The sequence below is a fragment of the Moschus berezovskii genome, chromosome 22, assembly GCF_049115385.1.
Source record: "Moschus berezovskii isolate FMDL1 chromosome 22, NW_MosBer_1.0, whole genome shotgun sequence".
NCBI classification, from domain to species: domain Eukaryota; kingdom Metazoa; phylum Chordata; class Mammalia; order Artiodactyla; family Moschidae; genus Moschus; species Moschus berezovskii.
The window spans coordinates 16144800-16164367 of NC_142481.1; the positions used below are offsets into that span (position 1 = coordinate 16144800).

The 19568-nt window shown below is 43.8% G+C and overlaps 1 protein-coding gene across 5 annotated transcripts; it reads right to left on the reverse strand.

Moving 5' to 3' along the window:
• Positions 1 to 3705: 3705 nt before the first annotated feature.
• LOC129546100 (uncharacterized) lies at positions 3706 to 16434 on the reverse strand. Of its 5 annotated transcripts, XM_088830883.1 has the most exons (7): positions 16268 to 16434; positions 12576 to 12814; positions 12250 to 12308; positions 10383 to 10454; positions 8505 to 8631; positions 7275 to 7370; positions 3706 to 5636 (listed from the first exon to the last, which is right to left on the reverse strand). In XM_088830883.1, the coding sequence occupies exons 2-7, from the start codon at positions 12622 to 12624 to the stop codon at positions 4666 to 4668; spliced, it is 1374 nt and encodes a 457-aa protein (XP_088687009.1). In that variant the 5' UTR covers positions 12625 to 12814; positions 16268 to 16434; the 3' UTR covers positions 3706 to 4665. The 5 variants fall into 5 exon arrangements, with proteins under 5 accessions (XP_088687009.1, XP_088687007.1, XP_055266867.2 ...); XM_088830881.1 differs by lacking the exon at positions 10383 to 10454 and having other exon boundaries at positions 12576 to 12707; positions 16268 to 16430; XM_055410892.2 differs by lacking the exon at positions 10383 to 10454 and having other exon boundaries at positions 16268 to 16429.
• Between the last annotated feature and the right edge of the window lie 3134 nt (positions 16435 to 19568).

A 19568-nucleotide genomic window follows, 5' to 3' on the forward strand; every position in this document is an offset into this window, starting at 1 on the left:
GGCACCCAAGTCTGACTTGACAGTCAACCCTTCATGCTGTTGGCTGCTCCTTCTCTGAAATTTACATTTGATGCTGGAGACCCTCCAGCATTTTCCAAGTGCTGCTGCTGCTGCTAAGTCGCTTCAGTCGTGTCCGACTCTGTGCAACCCCATACACGGCAGCCCACCAGGTTCCCCCATCCCTGGGATTCTCCAGGCAAGAACACTGTTAACACTGAGACTCGATTTTGCGTACAGCCAGTCTCATCAATGGGCTAATCAGAAGTAATAAAATGAAGGAAAGGACAGTGGAGATATTAATGCAAGAGATCAGACACTTTCAGTGAAGGGCCCCTTTGCAAAACCGAACCCAGGGGCAGGTTGCACATTTTTAACCAGCAAATACTACAGAGTGGGCTGGCAGCAGACACTGAATTTAATTCAAGTGACAGCCATTTCAATGTTCCACAGTTCACCTCAGGTCTGAGCACAACACTGCATTTATAGGCAACAACAACCAACTGGTTTCATTTCAGTAAACTCCTCTTTGTGTGGGTATTTTAAATTTTTCATTTCAAAGTAGACATTGGCCTTCCTGCTGTTTTTTTTTTTTCTTTTGCCTCCCCAGAGACCCATCAGGCCCCTTGATTTAATCCCTATCAACTGAGTCTAGAACCCCATTCTTCCACTAGGAGACTGTTCCCCAAATAATCTTATTATAGTATAGTATTATGCAGAAAATAGGCATAAAAACCTTGCCATTCTTCAGTACAGAACCCCACACCAGAAGCTTGGAAAAACAGGATTTTAACTAGAATATGCTTTAGTTCTACTTTAATCCATACATTTTTATCTCAATTTTACAATTGTTGTGTCAGTTCAGTCACTTCAGTTCAGTCGCTCAGTCGTGTCCGACTCTTTGCGACCCCATGAATCACAGCACGCCAGGCCTCCCTGTCCATCACTAAACAGCCCCTGATGAAAGTGAAAGAGGAGAGTGAAAAAGTAGGCTTAAAACTCAACATTCAGAAAACTAAGATCATGGCATCTGGTTCCATCACTTCATGGCAAATAGATGGGGAAGCAATGGAAACAGTGACAGACTTTATTTTGGGAGGCTCCAAAATCACGGCAGATGGTGACTGCAGCCATGAAATTAAAAAATGCTTGCTCCTTGGAAGAAAAGCTATAACCAACCTAGACGGCATATTAAAAAGCAGAGACGTTACTTTACCAACAAAGGTCCATCTAGTCAAGGCTATGGTTTTTCCAGTAGTCACGTATGGACGTGAGAGTTGGACTATAAAGAAAGATGAGCCCCGAAGAATTGATGCTTTTGAACTGTGGTGTTGGAAAAGACTCTTGAGAGTCCCTTGGACTGCAAGGAGATCCAACCAGTCCATCCTAAAGGAAATCAGTCCTGAATATTCATTGGAAGGACAGATGCTGAAGCTGAAACTCCAATACTTTGGCCACCTGATGTGAAGAACTGACTCATTGGAAAAGACCCTGATGCTGGGCAAAACTGAAGGCAGGAGAAGGGGACGATAGAGAATGAGATAGTTGGATGGCATTACTGATGCAATGAACGTGAGTTTGAGTAGGCTCTCTCTGGGAGTTGGTGATAGACAGGGAAGCCTGGCATGCTGAAGTCCATGGGGTCCCAAAGAGTTGGACATAACTGAGCAAGTGAACTGAACTGATATGTTAATGATACTACTTAATAGTATACATTTATAGAATAGGTAGTTTTATTTTGTGTACATAAATTATACATATGTTTTATACCTGGTTTGATTAGTTAACATTATCTCTTGGGAATTTTCCCATCCTGATACACAAAAATATTACAGATATTTCTGGTTTTAAGCCTCATACTGTTTCATAGTAAAAACTAGCCATTATCTATCCATTCCTGTACTGGTGGATATTTAAATTATTTTCAATGCTTTGTTTTCATTGCAACACTGTACTGAGCATTTTTAAAATGTTTACCTTTGTTCATTTATGTGATGTGTGATTATAGTTCCAGGTTGGAAACACTCACCAAAGAGCCTGTGAATTTCAATTTTTAATGGCACTGAGACTGTCTGTAAACATCCTATCCCAGAAGCCACCCATGAGGGTATCCATTTCTACCATAGCTGCCAACACATGACACTCAGGACTTTTTGTGGCCCCTTGGACCATTTGTCTGCAATGCGAAGAATAGACTATGTTTTCCTCCCCTTCTTGTTGGCTGTTCTTTTCTTCTAGAACTTCTGTGAGATGAGAATACAGTAGATCTTCAGATTCCTCCAGATCTTCAGCTGTTGTTTCATACTTGCCATTTCCACTGTATCCGGCAAATTCCTCAGATCTATCTTCTTGTTCAACAAGTTCAACTTAAACTGTTTACTGTTTCATCCAGTCCACTTACTATACTGTTTTTATTTCAGTGATATCATTTTTTATTTCCAAGATATTTTGCTGACCATTTTTAAAGAAGTAATAACCTCTCACATCTCTGTGTAATTAGGCTCATTCTAACAGTCTGCCCTATTTGCTTTATTACCTCTACCCCTTGGTTCTATAAGTAACCAATTAAAAAAATTTTTTTATAAAACCTTTATTTATTTTATGGCTGTGTATTTGATGCTGCATGCAGGCTTTCTCTAGTTGCGGCAAGCAGGAGCTACTCTCTGGTTGTGGTGTGTGGGCTTCTCATTGTGGTAGCGTCTCTTGTTGCAGAGCACAGGCTCTAGTGTGAGGGCTCTATAGTTGTGGCACACAGTCTTAGTTGTCCCACATCCTGTGGAATCTTACCAAACCAGGAAATGAACCCATATCCCCTGCATTGGCAGGTAGATTCTTAACCACTGGTCCATCAGGGAAGTCCAGTATTCAAGTTTTTACTACAAGGTACCCTGGTTATTGCAAAAATAGTACAGAGAGTTTCTGTGTGTTGGCTGCTGCTAAGTCACTTCAGTTGTGTCCGATTGTGTGCGACCCCATAGATGGCAGCCCACCAGGCTCCCCCATCCCTGGGATTCTCCAGGCAAGAACACTGGAGTGGGTTGCCATTGCCTTCTCCCTGTATGCTGGCATCTTTCCCTAAATGTTAGCATCAGAAATAACCATAGTACAATTATCAAAAACAAAAAATGAACATTATACAACATGAAGTGATTTTCTCCTAAAGATATTGCATGCCACAACTAAAGATCCCACATGCTACAAGCAAGGAAGACTGAAGATCCTGAGTGGCACAACTAAGACCCAGTGCAGTCAAGTAAAACAAACAAACAAAAAGAATAGATCTTAAAATATTGTATATTCATACAATGAAATATTGTTTTGCCATAAAAAGGAATGAAGTGGTAATATATGTTGCAACATAAATGAACCTTGAAAACATTATTCTAAGTGAAAGAAGCCAAGACATAAAAGGGCACATATTGTCTGATTCCTTTTATATGAAATGTCTAGAACAGGCAAATCTATAGAAACAAAAAGTAGATTAGTGGTTGCCAGATGCTGGGGGAAGGGGAGAATGAAGAATGACTGCTTAATAGTAACTGGGTTTCTTTTTGGCCTGATGAAAATATTCTGGAATCAGATAGTGATGATGTTTATACAACCCTGTGAATGTATTAAAAATTATTGAATAATATACTTTGAAATGGTTAAAATGGTGAATTTTTTCTTATCTGAATTTTACCTTAATTTTAAAAAAAATTCTGAGTCTTTGGAAAAAAAATTTAAACAAGTCTTTATTTTTTGAAGATACAAAGATGACAAAATATCCTGGAATAGGATTTGCTTTTAAACTACTTCAGGGTGGAAGAGAGGAAACAAAATTCATCATGTAAAATACCCATCAATTCTATTCCTAAGTATATACCCAGGCGGAATTAAAGTTTATGTCCACACAATGATATGTACCCAAATGCTCACAGCAGCTTTATTCATAACAATCAAAACCTGGAAAACCTAGAAATAGTCCAAATGTAAATGTCCATCAACAGGTGAATAGACAAACTCTGGTTCATTCATATAATGGAATACTACTCAGGAATAATATAAATGAACTTCTAAATACATGCAACAACATGGATGCAAACACTGAGTGAATCAAGTCCTATGAAAGATTACATACTGTGTACTTTCAATTATATGATATTCTAGAACTTGCAAAATCAATCTATAGTTTTAGAAGTCAGGATAGTCATTCCCTTTGTAGGGCAGTGAGTGGAAAGGAGCACACAGAGATCTCCTGGGAGGGTTGGAAGTGTTCTTTCAATATTTCTCCGTCTATCTAAGTGCTGTTGATGTGTCCTCTTTTATATATGCGAGCATCCTCAGTCACTCAGTCATGTCCAACTCTAGCGAGTCGTAGCCTGCCAGACTCCTCTGTCCATGGGATTGTCCAGGCAAGAATACTGGAGTGGGTTGCCATTGCCTACTCCACGGGATCTTCCCAACCCAGGGAACGAACCTGAGTCTTCTGTGTCTCCTGCACTGGCAGGCAGATTCTTTACCACTGAGCCACCTGGGAAGCCCCTTCTTTTCAGTATAAATATTAACAAATGCCATACATCATTAAGCCTGATCCATGTTGTGCACCTCAGCACCCATGCCCTGGCATTGGCCCTGCCCATGGAAGACACCTGCATGTGCAGAGCCCAATCCTGGAAGCCTCTCCTGTCAGTGCACCTTCTGGTGCATCTGCAGGTGGACTCTCTGACTGAAGCCCTTCCCACATATGGCACAGGGGTAGGGCTTCTCCCCTGTGTGCACCCTCTGGTGCCTCTTGAGGGCTGAGTGATGCCTGAAGTCCCTGCCACAAGCTGCACATCTGTAGGGCCGCTCACCCGTGTGGACCCTCCGGTGGATACCCAGGTCCTTGCTCCAGCTGAAGCACTTCCCACAGGCCTCGCACCGGAATGGCCTCTCTCCCGTGTGAACACGCTGGTGCAGGTAGAGGTTGGCTCTCTGGCTGAAGCCCCGGCCACATGTATCACACAGATAGGCCTTGTCTCCTGCATGGCCCTGCTGGTGTCGAGCCAGTGCAGAGCGTGAGGTGAAGCGCCTGTCACATACCTCACAGGCATGGGGCTTCCTTCCTGTGTGGACACTCTGGTGGATCTGCAGGGCTGCCCTGCGGCTGAAGTCCTTGCCACACTCACGGCAGCTGAAGGGTTTCTCACCTGTGTGGATGCGCTGGTGGATGGAGAGGTTGGAACTGCGGCTGAAGTCCTTCCCACACACACTGCATCTATAGGGCTTCTCGCCTGTGTGCACTCGTCGATGGATGGACAAGTTGGAGCTCCGGCTGAAGTCCTTCCCACATTCCTCACATGTGTGAGGTTTCTTTCCCATGTGCTCCTTCTTGTGCCTTCTCAGAGCAGATCCTGAGTGGAAGACTCCAGAATACTCCATGCATCGGTAGGGTTCATCTCCTGGGAGGAGCACAGGAAGGTTAAGGTCCGCTGTCCTTTCACTGAAGGCTTTTCCACAACCGGCATATGGAGAAGGCTTCTCTCCAATATGGGTTCGCTGGTGAATTAGAAGGTTTCTGAGCTGGCTGAAGTCTTGGCCATGCTGGGGACAGTTATAGAGTTTTTCTCCTGGAGATACTGGCCAAGACAGGATCCCATCATTCTCATTCCTGACTCCTGGGACAAAGGAAATTAGATGATGAAAGTGAGCGGGGGGGGGGGCTTCCCTGGTGGTCCAGTGGTTAAGAATCCACCCTGCAGTGTAGGGGACATGGGTTTGATCCCTGGTCTTGGAAGATCCCACGTGCCACAGAGCAACTAAGCCCTTGCACCACAACTACTGAGCCCATTCTCTAGAGCTGGCAAGCTGAAACTACTGGCCTGCATGCCTAGAGCCTGGGCTCTGCAATAAGAGAAGCAACTGCAGTGAGAAGCTTGTACACCACTAATAGAGAGTATCCCACACCTGCCACAACTAGAGAAAGCCCGCGTATAGCAACAAAGATCCCACACAGCCAATAAATAGATAACAAATAAAATATATATATTAAGAAAAAAATAAGAAAGTGAGCAGTGATTTTGTCTAAGGCTGCACAGTGCTCCTGAACACTCTCAAGCAGTAGTGGTCAGGCAAAGAAACTTCACTGAATAAAGAAGTGCTGCTGCTGGTCTCCGTCTTTCTTTCTTTACATCTTCCATTTCTGCTTCAAGGGTATGGGGAAGATCATTGGGAACCTTTTCCTTAGTAGTTGCTATTCAGTCACTAAGTTGGGTCCAGCTCTTTGTGACCCCATGATTGGCAGTGTGCCAGGCTTCCCTGTCCTTCACCATCTCCCACAGTCTGCTCAAACTCATGTACATTGAGCCATCCAACCACTTCATCCTCTATCACCCCCTTCTCTTCTTGCCCTCAATCTTTCCCAGCCTCAGGGTCTTTTCTAATGAGTCAGCTCTTTGCATCAGGTGGCCAAAGTACTGGAGCTTCAGCTTCACCATTATCCTTCCCATGAATATTCAGGGTTGATTTCCTTTAGAACTGATTGATCTCCTTGCTGTCCAAGGGACTTTCAAGAGTCTTCTCCAGCACAATTTGAAAGCATCAGTTCTTCAGCACTCAGCCTTCTTAATGGTCCAACTCTCACATCCATACATGACTACTGGAAAAACCATAGCTTTGACTATAGGGACCTTTGTCGGCAAAGTGATATCTTTGTTTTTTAATACACTGTCTAGGTTTGTCAGAGTTTTTCCTTAGTTAAGGAAACTAAATGTTACTAGAAACACCAAGTCAAATTCCATGAGCTACAAAGGAGTTAATGTTGTCAAAGCATAGTTATCAAAAAGTTAAAAATAGAACTTTAATACAAATATGGAGTGAACATCTGTCAAGAATTTTTTGTTAATATATTTATTTATTTGCATCAGGTCTTAGTTATGGCATGTGAACTCCCAGTTGTGGCATGTGGGATCTAGTTCCCCAATCAGGGACTAAACCTGGGCTCCCCCTGCATTGAGAGCACAAAGTCTTAGCCACTGGACCACCAGGGAAGTCTCTGTCAAAAGTTATAATGAGGAACCAATAAGATGGTAAGGTTGGTTCCAAAGGTATTTCAGGAGTTTAGGCATTTAATGTTTAAAAAAAAAAATATATATATATATATATATTTTTTTTACCTCCAATCAAGTAAATATTTAATGTTTTCAATTAAATTATTGGCATAAAAAGTCAAATAATACATACTTTTAAACTTGCTTCCTACCCCTTCATGGATTCATAGGATTATTAATGGCATGTTCTGACTGACTGGTACACACCTGAATAAGAGCTTCTTGGTATTGTTTCTTCCATCCACACATAATCTTCTTGTTCAAAATGGAAAATCATTTCTGGTTCAGACAGCAAATGCCCTGCTTGAGGGGAAAGACATGTTGATTAGGGCAATGTGGTATGGACAAGGACCCTCCCACAAGTAAATCTTATCTTCTGGTATTTGTAAAAGGTGAATAAAACATTGGGAAAGGTGAACAAAACTGTTAGGCATCAAAACCACATTTTATATTTATGTATATTATATATATATATATATACACACACATATGCATATATATATATACATATATACACACACACACAGAGGCATGCAAACGCAGTGGCTCAGTCATGGCCAACTCTTTGTGACCTCATGGACTGTAGCCCACCAGGCTCCTCTCTTCATGGGATTTTCCCAGGGAGAATATTGGAGTGGGGTGCCATGCCCTTCTCCAGGGATCTTCCTGACCTAGGGATCGAACCTGAGTCTCTTGTGGCTCCTGCACTGGCTGGCGGATTCTTTACCACTGAGCCACCTGGAAATCCCATATATACACACACACACACACACACACACACACATATATATACAAATATATATACACAAAAACACACAAATAAATAAATACATATTTTGCTTCTCAAAACAAACAAAAAAAAAGTTCTAGGAGTTCCAGGGAACTTCAGTGAAGAGGCCTATTTGCAATTTGTATGTGTGCTAACTTGCTTCAGCTGTGTCCAACTCTTTGCGACGCTAAGCTCCTCTGTCCATGGGATTATGCCCTCCTCTGGGAGATCTTCCCAACCCAGCGATCGAACCTGCATCTCTTACATCTCCTGCATTGGCAGGTGGGTTCTTTACCACTAGCGCCACATGGGAAGTCCTATTTGCAATATACAACAGTAATAATTCTCAATGGGTTGAACAGGCAGTAATGATTCTGTGCTCAAATTTGATACCCAGGTATTGAACCCAGGTCTCCTGCACTACAGGCAGATTCTTTACCATCTGAGCCACCAGGGAAGCCCTGTCTTATCTCTTTAGTCTCTTTTAATTTGGATAGGAATTGGCATCTCTCGCCTTCAACTCAGGTATCTTTATGTTTCAAATCTGATACCCACTACCATAAGGGATCAGGAATATGTGGACCGCTAAATGCAAATCCCCTCAGGATTTATTCCATACAACTGAACCAGCAGGAGATCAGGTGGGTTCTGGAAGATGCAATTCTCACCCAAGGAGATGAGATTCCCAAAGTTCTCCAACATCACTTCTCGGTACAGGTGCCTCTGAGAAGGGTCCAGATGCTCCCACTCCTCCTCAGTAAAGTCAACAGCCACATCCTTGAATGTCACTAGCTCCTAAAAGAACAAACATGGTTATCCTCAGGTATACCCACTCCCACAGAGGAATGCAGCTGATGAGCACCAATGAATTCTGACATCTATATGTGGTCCTGGCAGTCTCCAGGGTCCTGAATCAGACTCACTTAGGCACACAAGCATGCATCTGTTTGTATTATGTAGAATAGGGGTCCCCAACCTCTGGGATCTAATGCCTGATTATTTGAGGTGGAGTTGATGTAATAATAATAGAAATAAAGTACAATAAATGTAACATTGCTTGAACCATCTTAAAATCATCCCCCACCCTCACCCCGCACCGGTCCATGGAAAACTCTTTCATGAAACGGGTCTCTGGTGCCAAAAAGATTGGGGACTGCTTATATAGAATATAGAAAAGATACAAGAGGCAGATTTATCAAAAAGAAAAAACAAAACCCTTCAGCCCTTAAAGTTTCTCTGGTAAGAAGAGTCAATTTCAACCAGAGTACATGAAAGGCTATATAATTCCAGAGGTGCTAGCCACACAACAAATCTCAATTTTGAGATTTACTCAGGGGAGGGTCTGGAGAAAGAATCTAGAGTAGACTGGGGCCATGAGGGCAGGTACCCTGGAGAAAGCCAGGTACTAGCCTTGTGGGATGGTTAAAATGTGAATAGAGCAAAGTGGGGAGTTCCAGCTGGGAAGAAAAGGGAGTGGACAGTCGCGTGGGAAGGAGCAAGTCAAAGATCTAAAATAAGGACTCTGATTAATGAGACATGTTACCTAGGAAACCTTCCTCTGATGATTATATACTAACAACGTTTATTTTGGACTCTGAATCCCCACTCACACATCCACAGTAGAAAGATATACAAACTCTTGGTACAGTCGTATGAAGGATTAATATTCAGTAGCATTTCTCAAAGTGTGGTTCAGGGACCCATGAGGATCGCCAAGCTCCTGTCAGGGGTGTCTGTACAGCTAATATTATTTTCAATAATAATTCTAAGATATTATTGGGCTTATCCACTATCATTCTCTTACAGTTAAAGAGAAGAATTTTTCAGAGGCTACATGATGTGCAATCTTGCAACAAAGAAACTGAGGAAGCAGATATAAGATTACAGCTGTTTTCTATTAAGGCAGACATTAAAGATGTTAGAAAAAATATAAAACATTTCCATTCTTTAAATTTTTTTTTGTTCGGAAAATAAGACTTTTTTTAAAAAAAATGTGATATTAACTATAATGGATTAATTTTTGAATGGATTAATAAATACTTTAAAGTTTTGTTAGTTTTTGAACTTCTGATCTGGTAATATTGATAACCCACATAACAAAAGCCACTTTTAAAAGTGTAAAGGGGTCCTGATACCAAAAAGCTTTGGAAATTACTGCTCTACAAGAAATGAAAAGAAACTATATACACATGAAATAACACAGATCAGTCTCACAACAAATATTGAGAAAAGACAGGCACAGAAGAGTACTGTATGTATCCAGCTTCTATTTAAAAAGTTAAAATCATACTAAACTACAGTATGAAAAGTCAGAGTAGTGGCTATCATTATGGGGAAGCAGGGGTTCTTTCCTAGGGAGGGGTTTGTTCAGAGCATAAAGAGAAGACAGAATGGCTATGAGGGGAAATCAAGGATGGTGCAAGGATCAGCCAACAGAAGGGTGTCACACTGCAGTAGCCTGGTCTCTGGTCCTTTTTTGGCCTAAATGTTAAGCCTGCCAAATAAAGAATAAGGAGAAGAGAATTTGCAAAGGGCTATTAACTCACGAGGTGGGGATGATGGGAGCACACGAGGGCAAGCAGAGTGTCAAACCAGACTACATGGTCCTTTATGCAAAGCTGAAGCACTAAAAAACAGGTAATTCTGGGTAAAAAAACCAGAAATCCTTTTTTGAAACGCCTTCTTCTTCTCTGAAATAGTTATCTCCTGTATACCATACAAATTTTTTGAGAGGTGAGTTGTTTTCTATGTTGCTTCTGTTCACAAATTGTTTCTCATTTAGGTTAAATATCCAGTGAACCAACACGAACCCTAAGTATGCCAGTTGATGAGTTTTGACAAAAGAATACTCCTGTGTAACTCACATACCAATCATGACATAGATCATTTCCATCACTCCAGAAAGTTCCCTTGTGGTGTTTGCTCCTAGTTGATTCCCTGCCCTGACTCCCTGCTCTCAACAACCAATGATCTGCTGTCACTGTAGATTAATCTAGCCTGTTCTAGAATTTCATATAAATGGAACTGATACCGACCAGGATTCTTGGCCTTTCCCAATCAACAGAAAATGACAAGAGGTTAGACAAGAAGTTCAAGCAAGACCTTATTGGGTTCCCTGCAGCAGCAGAGGAGAATCAAAGTAAGTAAAGGCTTCCCTTGCTTGCTCACTGGCTCCCTCCCTGAGCTGGTTCCTTATGCAGGATGAGAGTAGGGGTGTGTCCAATGGTTGGGCAGGAGAAATGGCTTAAGTGTTCTGTCTACCCCTTCATTGGTGCTGTATGCAAGGGGCATGTGTAAGACCTGCTTTTGCTCCCAACACCCTGGTTTTGCTCCAAGCCCTTCAGAGCTGGCAGCTGGGGTTTTTTTTGCCCTTTTTGTATCTTTTGTCCAGAATTTGCCCCAACTGTGTATGCACAGTTATTGAAGTTATTTTTAGTCTCTTATATTTTCTTAGCATTTTGTTGCTCAAGGAGACACCTGTCCAGGTGTAAGCCTTGCAGCACTGGAGCAAAGGGCCCCAGGTCCCACCCTGTCTCAGAAGCACACAGCACATATCTGGCTTATTTTTTACCTTATATATTATCTGGCATATCTTTCATATCTGGCTTATCTTTCTCGGCCTAATGCTTTTGATATTTATTCAGGTTGTTACATGTATCAGCAGTTTGTTCTTGTTTTTTTTCTTAATTGAGTAGTTCTTAATTATATGGATTAAGACATTTTATCTACTTATCAGTTGATGGTCATTTCTGGTTTGGGGCTATTATAAACAAAGTTGCTAATAGTCATATACAGTTTTTTTTTAATATAATTTTATTTATTTTTGGCTGTGCTGGGTCTTCTTTGCTGCATGTAGGCTCTTGTCTAGTTGCAGTGCGCACACTTCTCATTGTGGAGGCTTCTCTTGTTGCAGAGCACAGGCTCTAGGGCTCATGGGCTTTAGTAGATGCAATAATTACAGTTCCCAGGCTCTAGAGCACAGGCTTAATAGTTGTGGCACACAGCCTTGCTTGCTCTGCGGCACGTAGGAACTTCCCAGACGAGGGGTTGAAGCTGTCTCCTGCATTGGCAGGCAGATTCTTTACCACTGAGCCACCAGGGAAGCCCCTAGTCACATACAGATTTTTGTGTGGACATATATTTTCATTTCCTCTGAGTAAATATCATGGGATTTCTGGGTCAATGGTAAGTGTGTGCTTAATTATATAAGAAACTCTAAAACTGTTTTCCAAAGTATATTATGCTATTTTACACTCCTACCAGCAATGCTCAGACATTTTGAGAAACTGGAGTAACATATGTCTAGCCCAGAGACAGCACAATATACGTGTTGTATTGCTCTCCTTCCCCAACAGCCCCAAAATGAGGTATGTGGGTGATATTTTCAGGGAGAGAAGGCAGACTCTAATTTACCTGTAATCTGGGCATTTCCTCCTCTTCCGGAAGAAGGACAGAGTCTTCAGAAGGCAGTGCTGGGTAAAAAAAAAGAAGCTGTGAAAAATGAACGTGGCTCACTGAAATAGACCAGTATATTGGTTACCAAGAAGGGAGAAGGGGGCATGTTATATTCAGTTGGTGACACTGGTTCTCGTTTACCATTACCTGACACACCCTCCCCTAGAAAGATTTTTCCTCTTTGTACTTTCACAAATAGCCTTTCGACCCTGATACTTTCTCCCCAGCCCCCCAAACACTCACTGAGTACCTACTATGTGCTTCAACAGTGATTTAACTCTCACCTTTCTCCTTAGCCTCTGAGGTCACTCCAGCTTCAACATGGTCCCACATCCTGCCCGCCCTGTTAGGAAGGGAATCCCTGTAGCCCAGTGGCTCTGCTGGGGGAATCTCTCTTCAGCCTCTCCAAGCTCCACCTGGAACATCCAGAGGGAGTTTCAGGAGGTGTTGTCTCCACGAAAGACGGAACTCCTGCATGTGGGGGGCCTCCTGCGGCCTTCATGCTCAGGTAGATGTTTTGTTCCTGTAGGCAGGAGAGGAGATGTCCCAGCAGCCCAGACTTAAGGCTAGGGCCTGGACTTCTCTATTTAAGTGAGGATACTGTTAATGAACTAAAGCATAGTTAAGGTGATAAACATTTACTAAGCATCCACTGTGTACAAGGCATGCCCCTACTTCCCAGGGGTACCCGGCTCTGACTTTCTCAGGACTATAGCTTCACAGGTTGATCCAATCACACGGCAGCAAATGCTGCCACCTCCATAAAGATTTCCTGAAAACCTCCCACTGTGGGATGCATGCGTGCATGCTCAGTCACTCAGTCATGTCCAACTCTTTGTGACACTATGGACTGTTGCCCACCACTCTTCTGTCCATGGAATTCTCCAGGCAATAATACTGGAGTGGGTTACCATTTTCTCCCTCAGGGGATCTTTCTGATCCAAGGATCAAACCAGTGTCTCCTGCATCTCCTGCATTGGCAGGCAGATTCTTCACCGCTGCACCACCTGGGAAGTCCCCACTTTGGGATGTAAGTTGCTCAGTTGTGTCTGACTTCTCAAAACCCCATGGACTGTAGTCTGCCAGGCTCCTCTGTCCATGGGAATTCCCAGATAAAAATACTGGAGTGGGTTGCCCTTTCCTTCTCAGATGATCTTCCCGACCCAGGGATAGAACCAGGGTTTCCCACATTGCAGGCAGTTTCTTTACCATGTGAGCCACTAGAGAAGCCCTTTGGGATACAGATCTACAATTCTCAAAAGGTGAACTTGTTAAATTCTTGAATTTCTCTTTTTTTTTTGCTATCAGATCGGTAAATGTTTCAAAATCTGAAAACCTTATCATTAGAGAGGCCTTGGGAAAATGATCAGTCTTTTATGCTATTAGAATGTAAGCAGGTACAGTCTTCTGGAGGAGAGTGATTGTGTCCATCAAATGGAGGGGGCAAGTAGGGTCAGGAAGCAGGGTTATGAAAGTGAACAAGGAATCTTTAGGAGGTGATAAGATATATTTGTCATCTTGACTGAGATGATGGTTTCATGAGTGTATTAAAATGTCAAAATATATAAAATTGAACACTTTAAATACATATAGTTTATCATGTGTCTGCACTCAGAGGGGCTTTGCAGAGATTCAGCCAGGCCTGTGACTCACATGTCACATGTGATACCAAACTCACAACTGGGATACCTCCACCTTTTACACCTGGAACTGTAACTTCCACTGAGACAAGAAAGGACAAACAACTCCCCTTCGACCCTCACTGGTCAAGAATGTGGAGAATTCTCTCTTGCAGATAACTGGGGAGGTGATTGGAGAAGGAAATGGCACCCCACTCCAGTACTCTTGCCCGGGAAATCCCATGGACGGAGGAGCCTGGTAGGCTACAGTCCATGGGGTCGCTAAGAGTCAGACACGACTGAGCGACTTCACTTTCATTTTTCATGCATTGGAGAAGGAAATGGCAACCCACTCCAGTGTTCTTGCCTGGAGAATCCCAGGGAAAGAGGAGTCTGGTGGGCTTCCATCTATGGGGTCAACAGAGTCGGACACGACTGAAGTGACTTAGCAGCAGCAGCAGCCAGTGACTCAGTGGGTAAAGAATCTGCCTGCAATGCAGGAGACACAGGAGACGCGGGTTTGATCCTTGGGTTGAGACTATCTCCTGGAGGAGAGCATGACCAGAGCATCTCCCGTATTTTTGCCTGAAGAATCCCATGGACTGAGGAACCTGGTGGACTACAGTCCATAGTGTCGCAAAGAGTCGGACACGACTGATAGACTAAGCACACACATGGAAGTAACCATAGGTGTGACCTTCCTGGCTTCGCTAGCCCAGAGGCAAGTACCCAGTGGAAGGTCATTTAACTCCAAAGCATCTGGGAGCTTAGAGAAGCTGCTGACCACTTTGAGCTCAGGAATTTCTCAGATGCAAAGTGGCAGCAAGCCTTTGGCAATCCATAGAGGGCCTGGCTGGAGAAGAGCCCATCCTGGTGTCCAAGACAATCTGCCCATCCCTCTGATAACACATCCCTAGGCTCACTTATAGAAAAAGCCCACTGAGGGACTTCCCTGGTGGTCCAGTGGCTAAGACTCTGTGCTCTCAATGCAGGCGGCTCAGGTTCGATCCCTGGTCAGGGAACTACATCCCATACGCCACAACTAAGAGCTCTGATGATGCAACTAAAGATCTTTCATGACACAAGGAAGATATAAGATCATGTGTGTAGCAATTAAGACCCAGTGCAGCCAAATAAAAATAAAATTTTTTTAAAAAGAAGTGTTAAAAAAATAAAAGCCCATTGAGTCAGAGATGAAGGTGGTTTCACAGGAGCACCTACAACAAAAGTGGGGTTACAAGATTTTGGCCCCCCTCCTCAAAGTCCAAGTTATCTCCAAAATAAGAGATACCAGAACATATTGTCACTATAAACACCAAACCTCATGACTTCCCTATTGGCTTAGACAGTAAGAATCTGCCAGGAATGCAGGATAGCCAGGTTCTATCCCTGGGTCAGGAAGATCCCCTGGAGAAGGGAATGGCTACCCACTCCAGTATTCTTACCTGGAGAATTCCATGGACAGAGGAACTGAGAGGACTACAGTCCATGGGGTGGCACAAGTTGAACACGACGAGCGACTAATACTTTCTTGATCCCTACTACATCTCAAACCAAGGGGCACTTCCTAACTCCTCTCCACAGCTCCACACATCTAGCTGCCCTCATAAACACCTAAGAACTTACAGCCCCATAAGCTGCCTCTCTGGACTAAGAATACAGCCTGCCATATCAGTAAACAAAGGATGTTGTGGCCAGCTAGTCAGCGGCCACTGCAGCCAGCCCCAACTGTGCACCCTGACCGGAATCAAGCCGGAGACAGGCACATTTACCCTAGATAGCTAAGGTGCATATCAAAGGAATGACTTCAGGGAGCCCAGATTCCTGCACTTCGTCATTAACTTTAGCTGTCCGTTTTTTTCTAATTAACAGTAATCATTTCTTGTTCTAACTACCTCGGTTTTCTCGCAAAACCCCTATAATGCTGGCTCCTTCTTACCTCTTCAGAGCAGTCCCTCAGAGCCATCTGAGAAAGACCACCAGATAAAACATAAACTTTTAGGTTGTGCTTTTTTTTCCCCAGTAAACACTCCCAAAGCCCTGGACCCTGCCTCACTGTCCCTTCCCCACCAACCTGGGGTTGCAAAGCCCCAGCTGCCTCGCCAACCAAAATGCCCGGCATAGGCTGTCTCCCAAATGCAAGGAACCCTGCCCTCCAGCCCCTCAACCCATGGATGCCTGCAGGCCACCAACCTCGGGACCATCGTCGTAGCCATTCACCCCTATTTCAATAAAATCAAGTCGCCCCCTCAGACCCCACGACTCCCGGACCTTCGGTTTTAGCCTTCCCCTTTCGCACGATCCGGGGACCTTCGGCTATTCTCTCTACCTTCAGCCAGTAAAATTGGGGGACTCACCTCTCTAGGCCTAGAGATCTTGGGCATGGAGGCCGCCACGGGACCTTCACCAGCCTTCGTTCCACGTAATGAGCCCGATACACCCGCACCGCAGACCCACAAGGCCCAACCGATGGGGTCTGGGCGCAAGCGGGCGCGGAGGCCTGGCGACTGGACCACATCTCCCAGAAGCCCCTGCGCAGGCCGGGAAGCTCTCCAAGCCCCGCCCCAAGGCTCGATCGGGGCGTGGCGAGGCCAGCGCAGGTGACCTCCGGGTCTCACGTGGAAACAGCCAGCTTGCGAGGGCTGAGCGTACAAACACAAAACCAGGTAAGCGCCTCGTCCTATTGCCTACAACCAGAAATAACAAAACACCTGTAATTTCTCGATTCAGGCATAACTATGTTTAAGCTTATATGCGTGCAGTGCTGTGTCACTTCAGTCGTGCAGGACTCTTTGCGACCCTAGGGACTGTAGCTTGCCAGGCTCCTCTGTCCACGGAATTCTCCAGGCAAGAATACTGGAGTGGGTTGCCATGCCTTCCGCCAGGGGATATTCCCGATCCAGAAATCGAACGCACCTCTCTTGCCTCTCCTGCGTTGGCAGGCGGGTTCTTTACCACTAGGACCAGCTGGGAGGCTCTTAAGCTTATATCCTTTCATATAAATATTTGTTCTCTTTGTTGTTCAGTCGCTAAGTCCCCCCTGACTCTCTGAGACCGCATGAACTGCAGCATGCCAGGCTTCCCTGTCCTTCACTATTTGTCTTCTTAACCTGCTTTTAAAATCATATATATTGAACATTGTGTTCTTCCGCAATGTTTTGTAAATTCTACATGCCATCTATGTAATTAATGTCTTATCTCATTTTTGTTAGGTTGCTTCAAATTACTAGTATTGCAGCCACCACTGCTTATGTTTGTCATTGACTCAAAAGCAGGGAACCGGCAAAACTTTATACTGAAAAAAAGGGAAGGCTTCAGGTGTATTTTGATTGGAGGTCATTGTCCAAGAAAAGATAGAGGTGGGCCAGCCACAAAAAGTGCAACTTTTGAGGTTGGTTTGGAGGTGGTGATTTGGTTTTCTCTGGTTGGTTCTGAGTTGGAAGGAGAGGCGAAAGATAGGGAAGCTAGCAGTTATTGACCAAGTCCTGAGAGTTCTGCACAGTTTGTAGTTTGGTTTCTGCAGAGTTTGTGGGTCACAGTTCTACCATCATATACAATCTGGCATTGTCTGTTTGTATATCTGTTCTTTCAACTTTAGTGGTTTCAAACAACAGCAATCATTTATTATCTTTTCATGGTTTTTCTGGGTCAGGAATTCAGAAATAGCCTAGCTGGACAGTTCTAGCTCAGACTTTTCTTGATGGCTAAATCTGGAACAGTGTGAAGTTCCAGGAGCAACTGGAAGCTGGCTGAACATCTCTTATTTCATGTAGTCTCAAGGGTTTGTCCATGTGGTTTTTCTGTGTGGGCTACTTTGAGCTTCTTAACAGCATGGTAGATTCAGACATCTTACACTGCAGCTCAAAATCCGGAGAAAGATCCAGATGGAAGATGAATCACCTCTTATGGCTAGTCTCAGATTCACAGAGCATCATTTCCCCTGTACTTGCAGTTTTAAAAGCCCATCCAGATTCAAAGGGAAAGAACATGCACTCCACTTCCTGATGGGAAAATAATAAGGTTCTGGAAGACCATGTAGAAACAAAAATATAGTTATGGCAATTTTTGGAAAATACAATTTGCCATGAACTGCAAACATATCCGGAGAAGGCAATGGCAAGCCACTCCAGTACTCTTGCCTAGAAAATCCCATGGATGGAGGAGCCTGGTAGGCTGCAGTCCGTGCGGTCGCTAAGGGTCGGACACGACTGAGCGACTTCACTTTCACTTTTCACTTTCACACATTGGAGAAGGAAATGGCAACCCACTCCAGTGTTCTTGCCTGGAGAATCCCAGGGACGGGGGAGCCTGGTGGGCTTCCGTCTATGGGGTCACACAGAGTCGGACACGACTGAAGTGACGCAGCAGCAGCAGCTGCAGCAGCAGCAGCAGCAAACAGATCAAAGCAGAGAAAGCGGTTTTAATTTCACTCTGCTATGAAGATTGGGTATTTATATTGTTGTTCAATCTCTAAGTCATGTCTGACTCTTTGTGACCCTATGGACTACAGCATGCCAGGTTTCCCTGTCCTTCACTATCTCCCAGAGTTTGCTCAGACTTTTGTCCATTGTGTTGATGATGCCATCCAACCATCTCATCCTCTGTTGCCTCCTTCTCCTCCTGCCCTCAATCTTTCCCCGCTTCAGGGTCTTTTCCAATGAGTTGGCTCTTCTCATCAGGTGGCCAAAGTATTAGCGCTTCAACATCAGCATCAGTCCTTCCAATGAATATTCAGAGTTGATTTCCTTTAGCATTGACTGGTTGGATCTCCTTGCTGTCCAAGGGACTCAAGAGTCTTCTCCAGCACCGTAATTGGAAAGCATCAATTCCTCGGTGCTCAGCCTTTTTTATGTTCAACTCTCACATTTGTACATGACTACTGGAAAAACCATAGCTTTGACTATACAGACCTTTGTTGGCAAGTGATGTCTCACCTTTTTAATATGCTATGTAGGTTTATCATTGGAGAAGGAAATAGCAACCCACACTAGTATTCTCACCTGGGAAAATCCATGGACAGAGGAGCCTGACAGGCTACAGTTCATGGCGTCGCAGAATCAAACACGGCTGAGCAACTAACGGTTTATCGTAGCTTTTCTTCCAAAGAGCAAGCTTCTTTTAATTTCATGGCTGCAGTCACTGTCCAATGATTTTGGAGCCCAAGAAAATAAAATCTGCCACTGTTTCCATTTTGTCCTCATCTATTTGCCATGAAGTGACAGGCCCAGATGACATGATTTTCGTTTTTTGAACATTGAGTTTTAAACCATATTTTTCACTCTCCTCTTTCACCTTCATCAAGAGGATATTTATATTACTGAGCTGAAATTATCTGTAGTAAGTAGGAATGATCAAAAAAAATCATGCTCTTTAATTAAATTTTAAGAGGATCAGAGAAGACCTAGCTCCACTGAGCATGTGAGTGAATTTCCTGGTGGTCCAGTGGTTAGGATGCCATGCTCACTGTCAAGAGGTCAAGTTCAGTCCCTGGTAGGGGAACTTAATATCCTGCAAGCTGTGTGGTGTGGTCAAAACAAACAAAAAAAAAGTGACAATGAGAGACAAAAATGAAGCTGTCTTCCTTTACCCTCCTTGAGTATTAGGTTCAAAGTGATAATAATTGATAAAGATTATTCTGCACAATTAGAGTATTAGGGC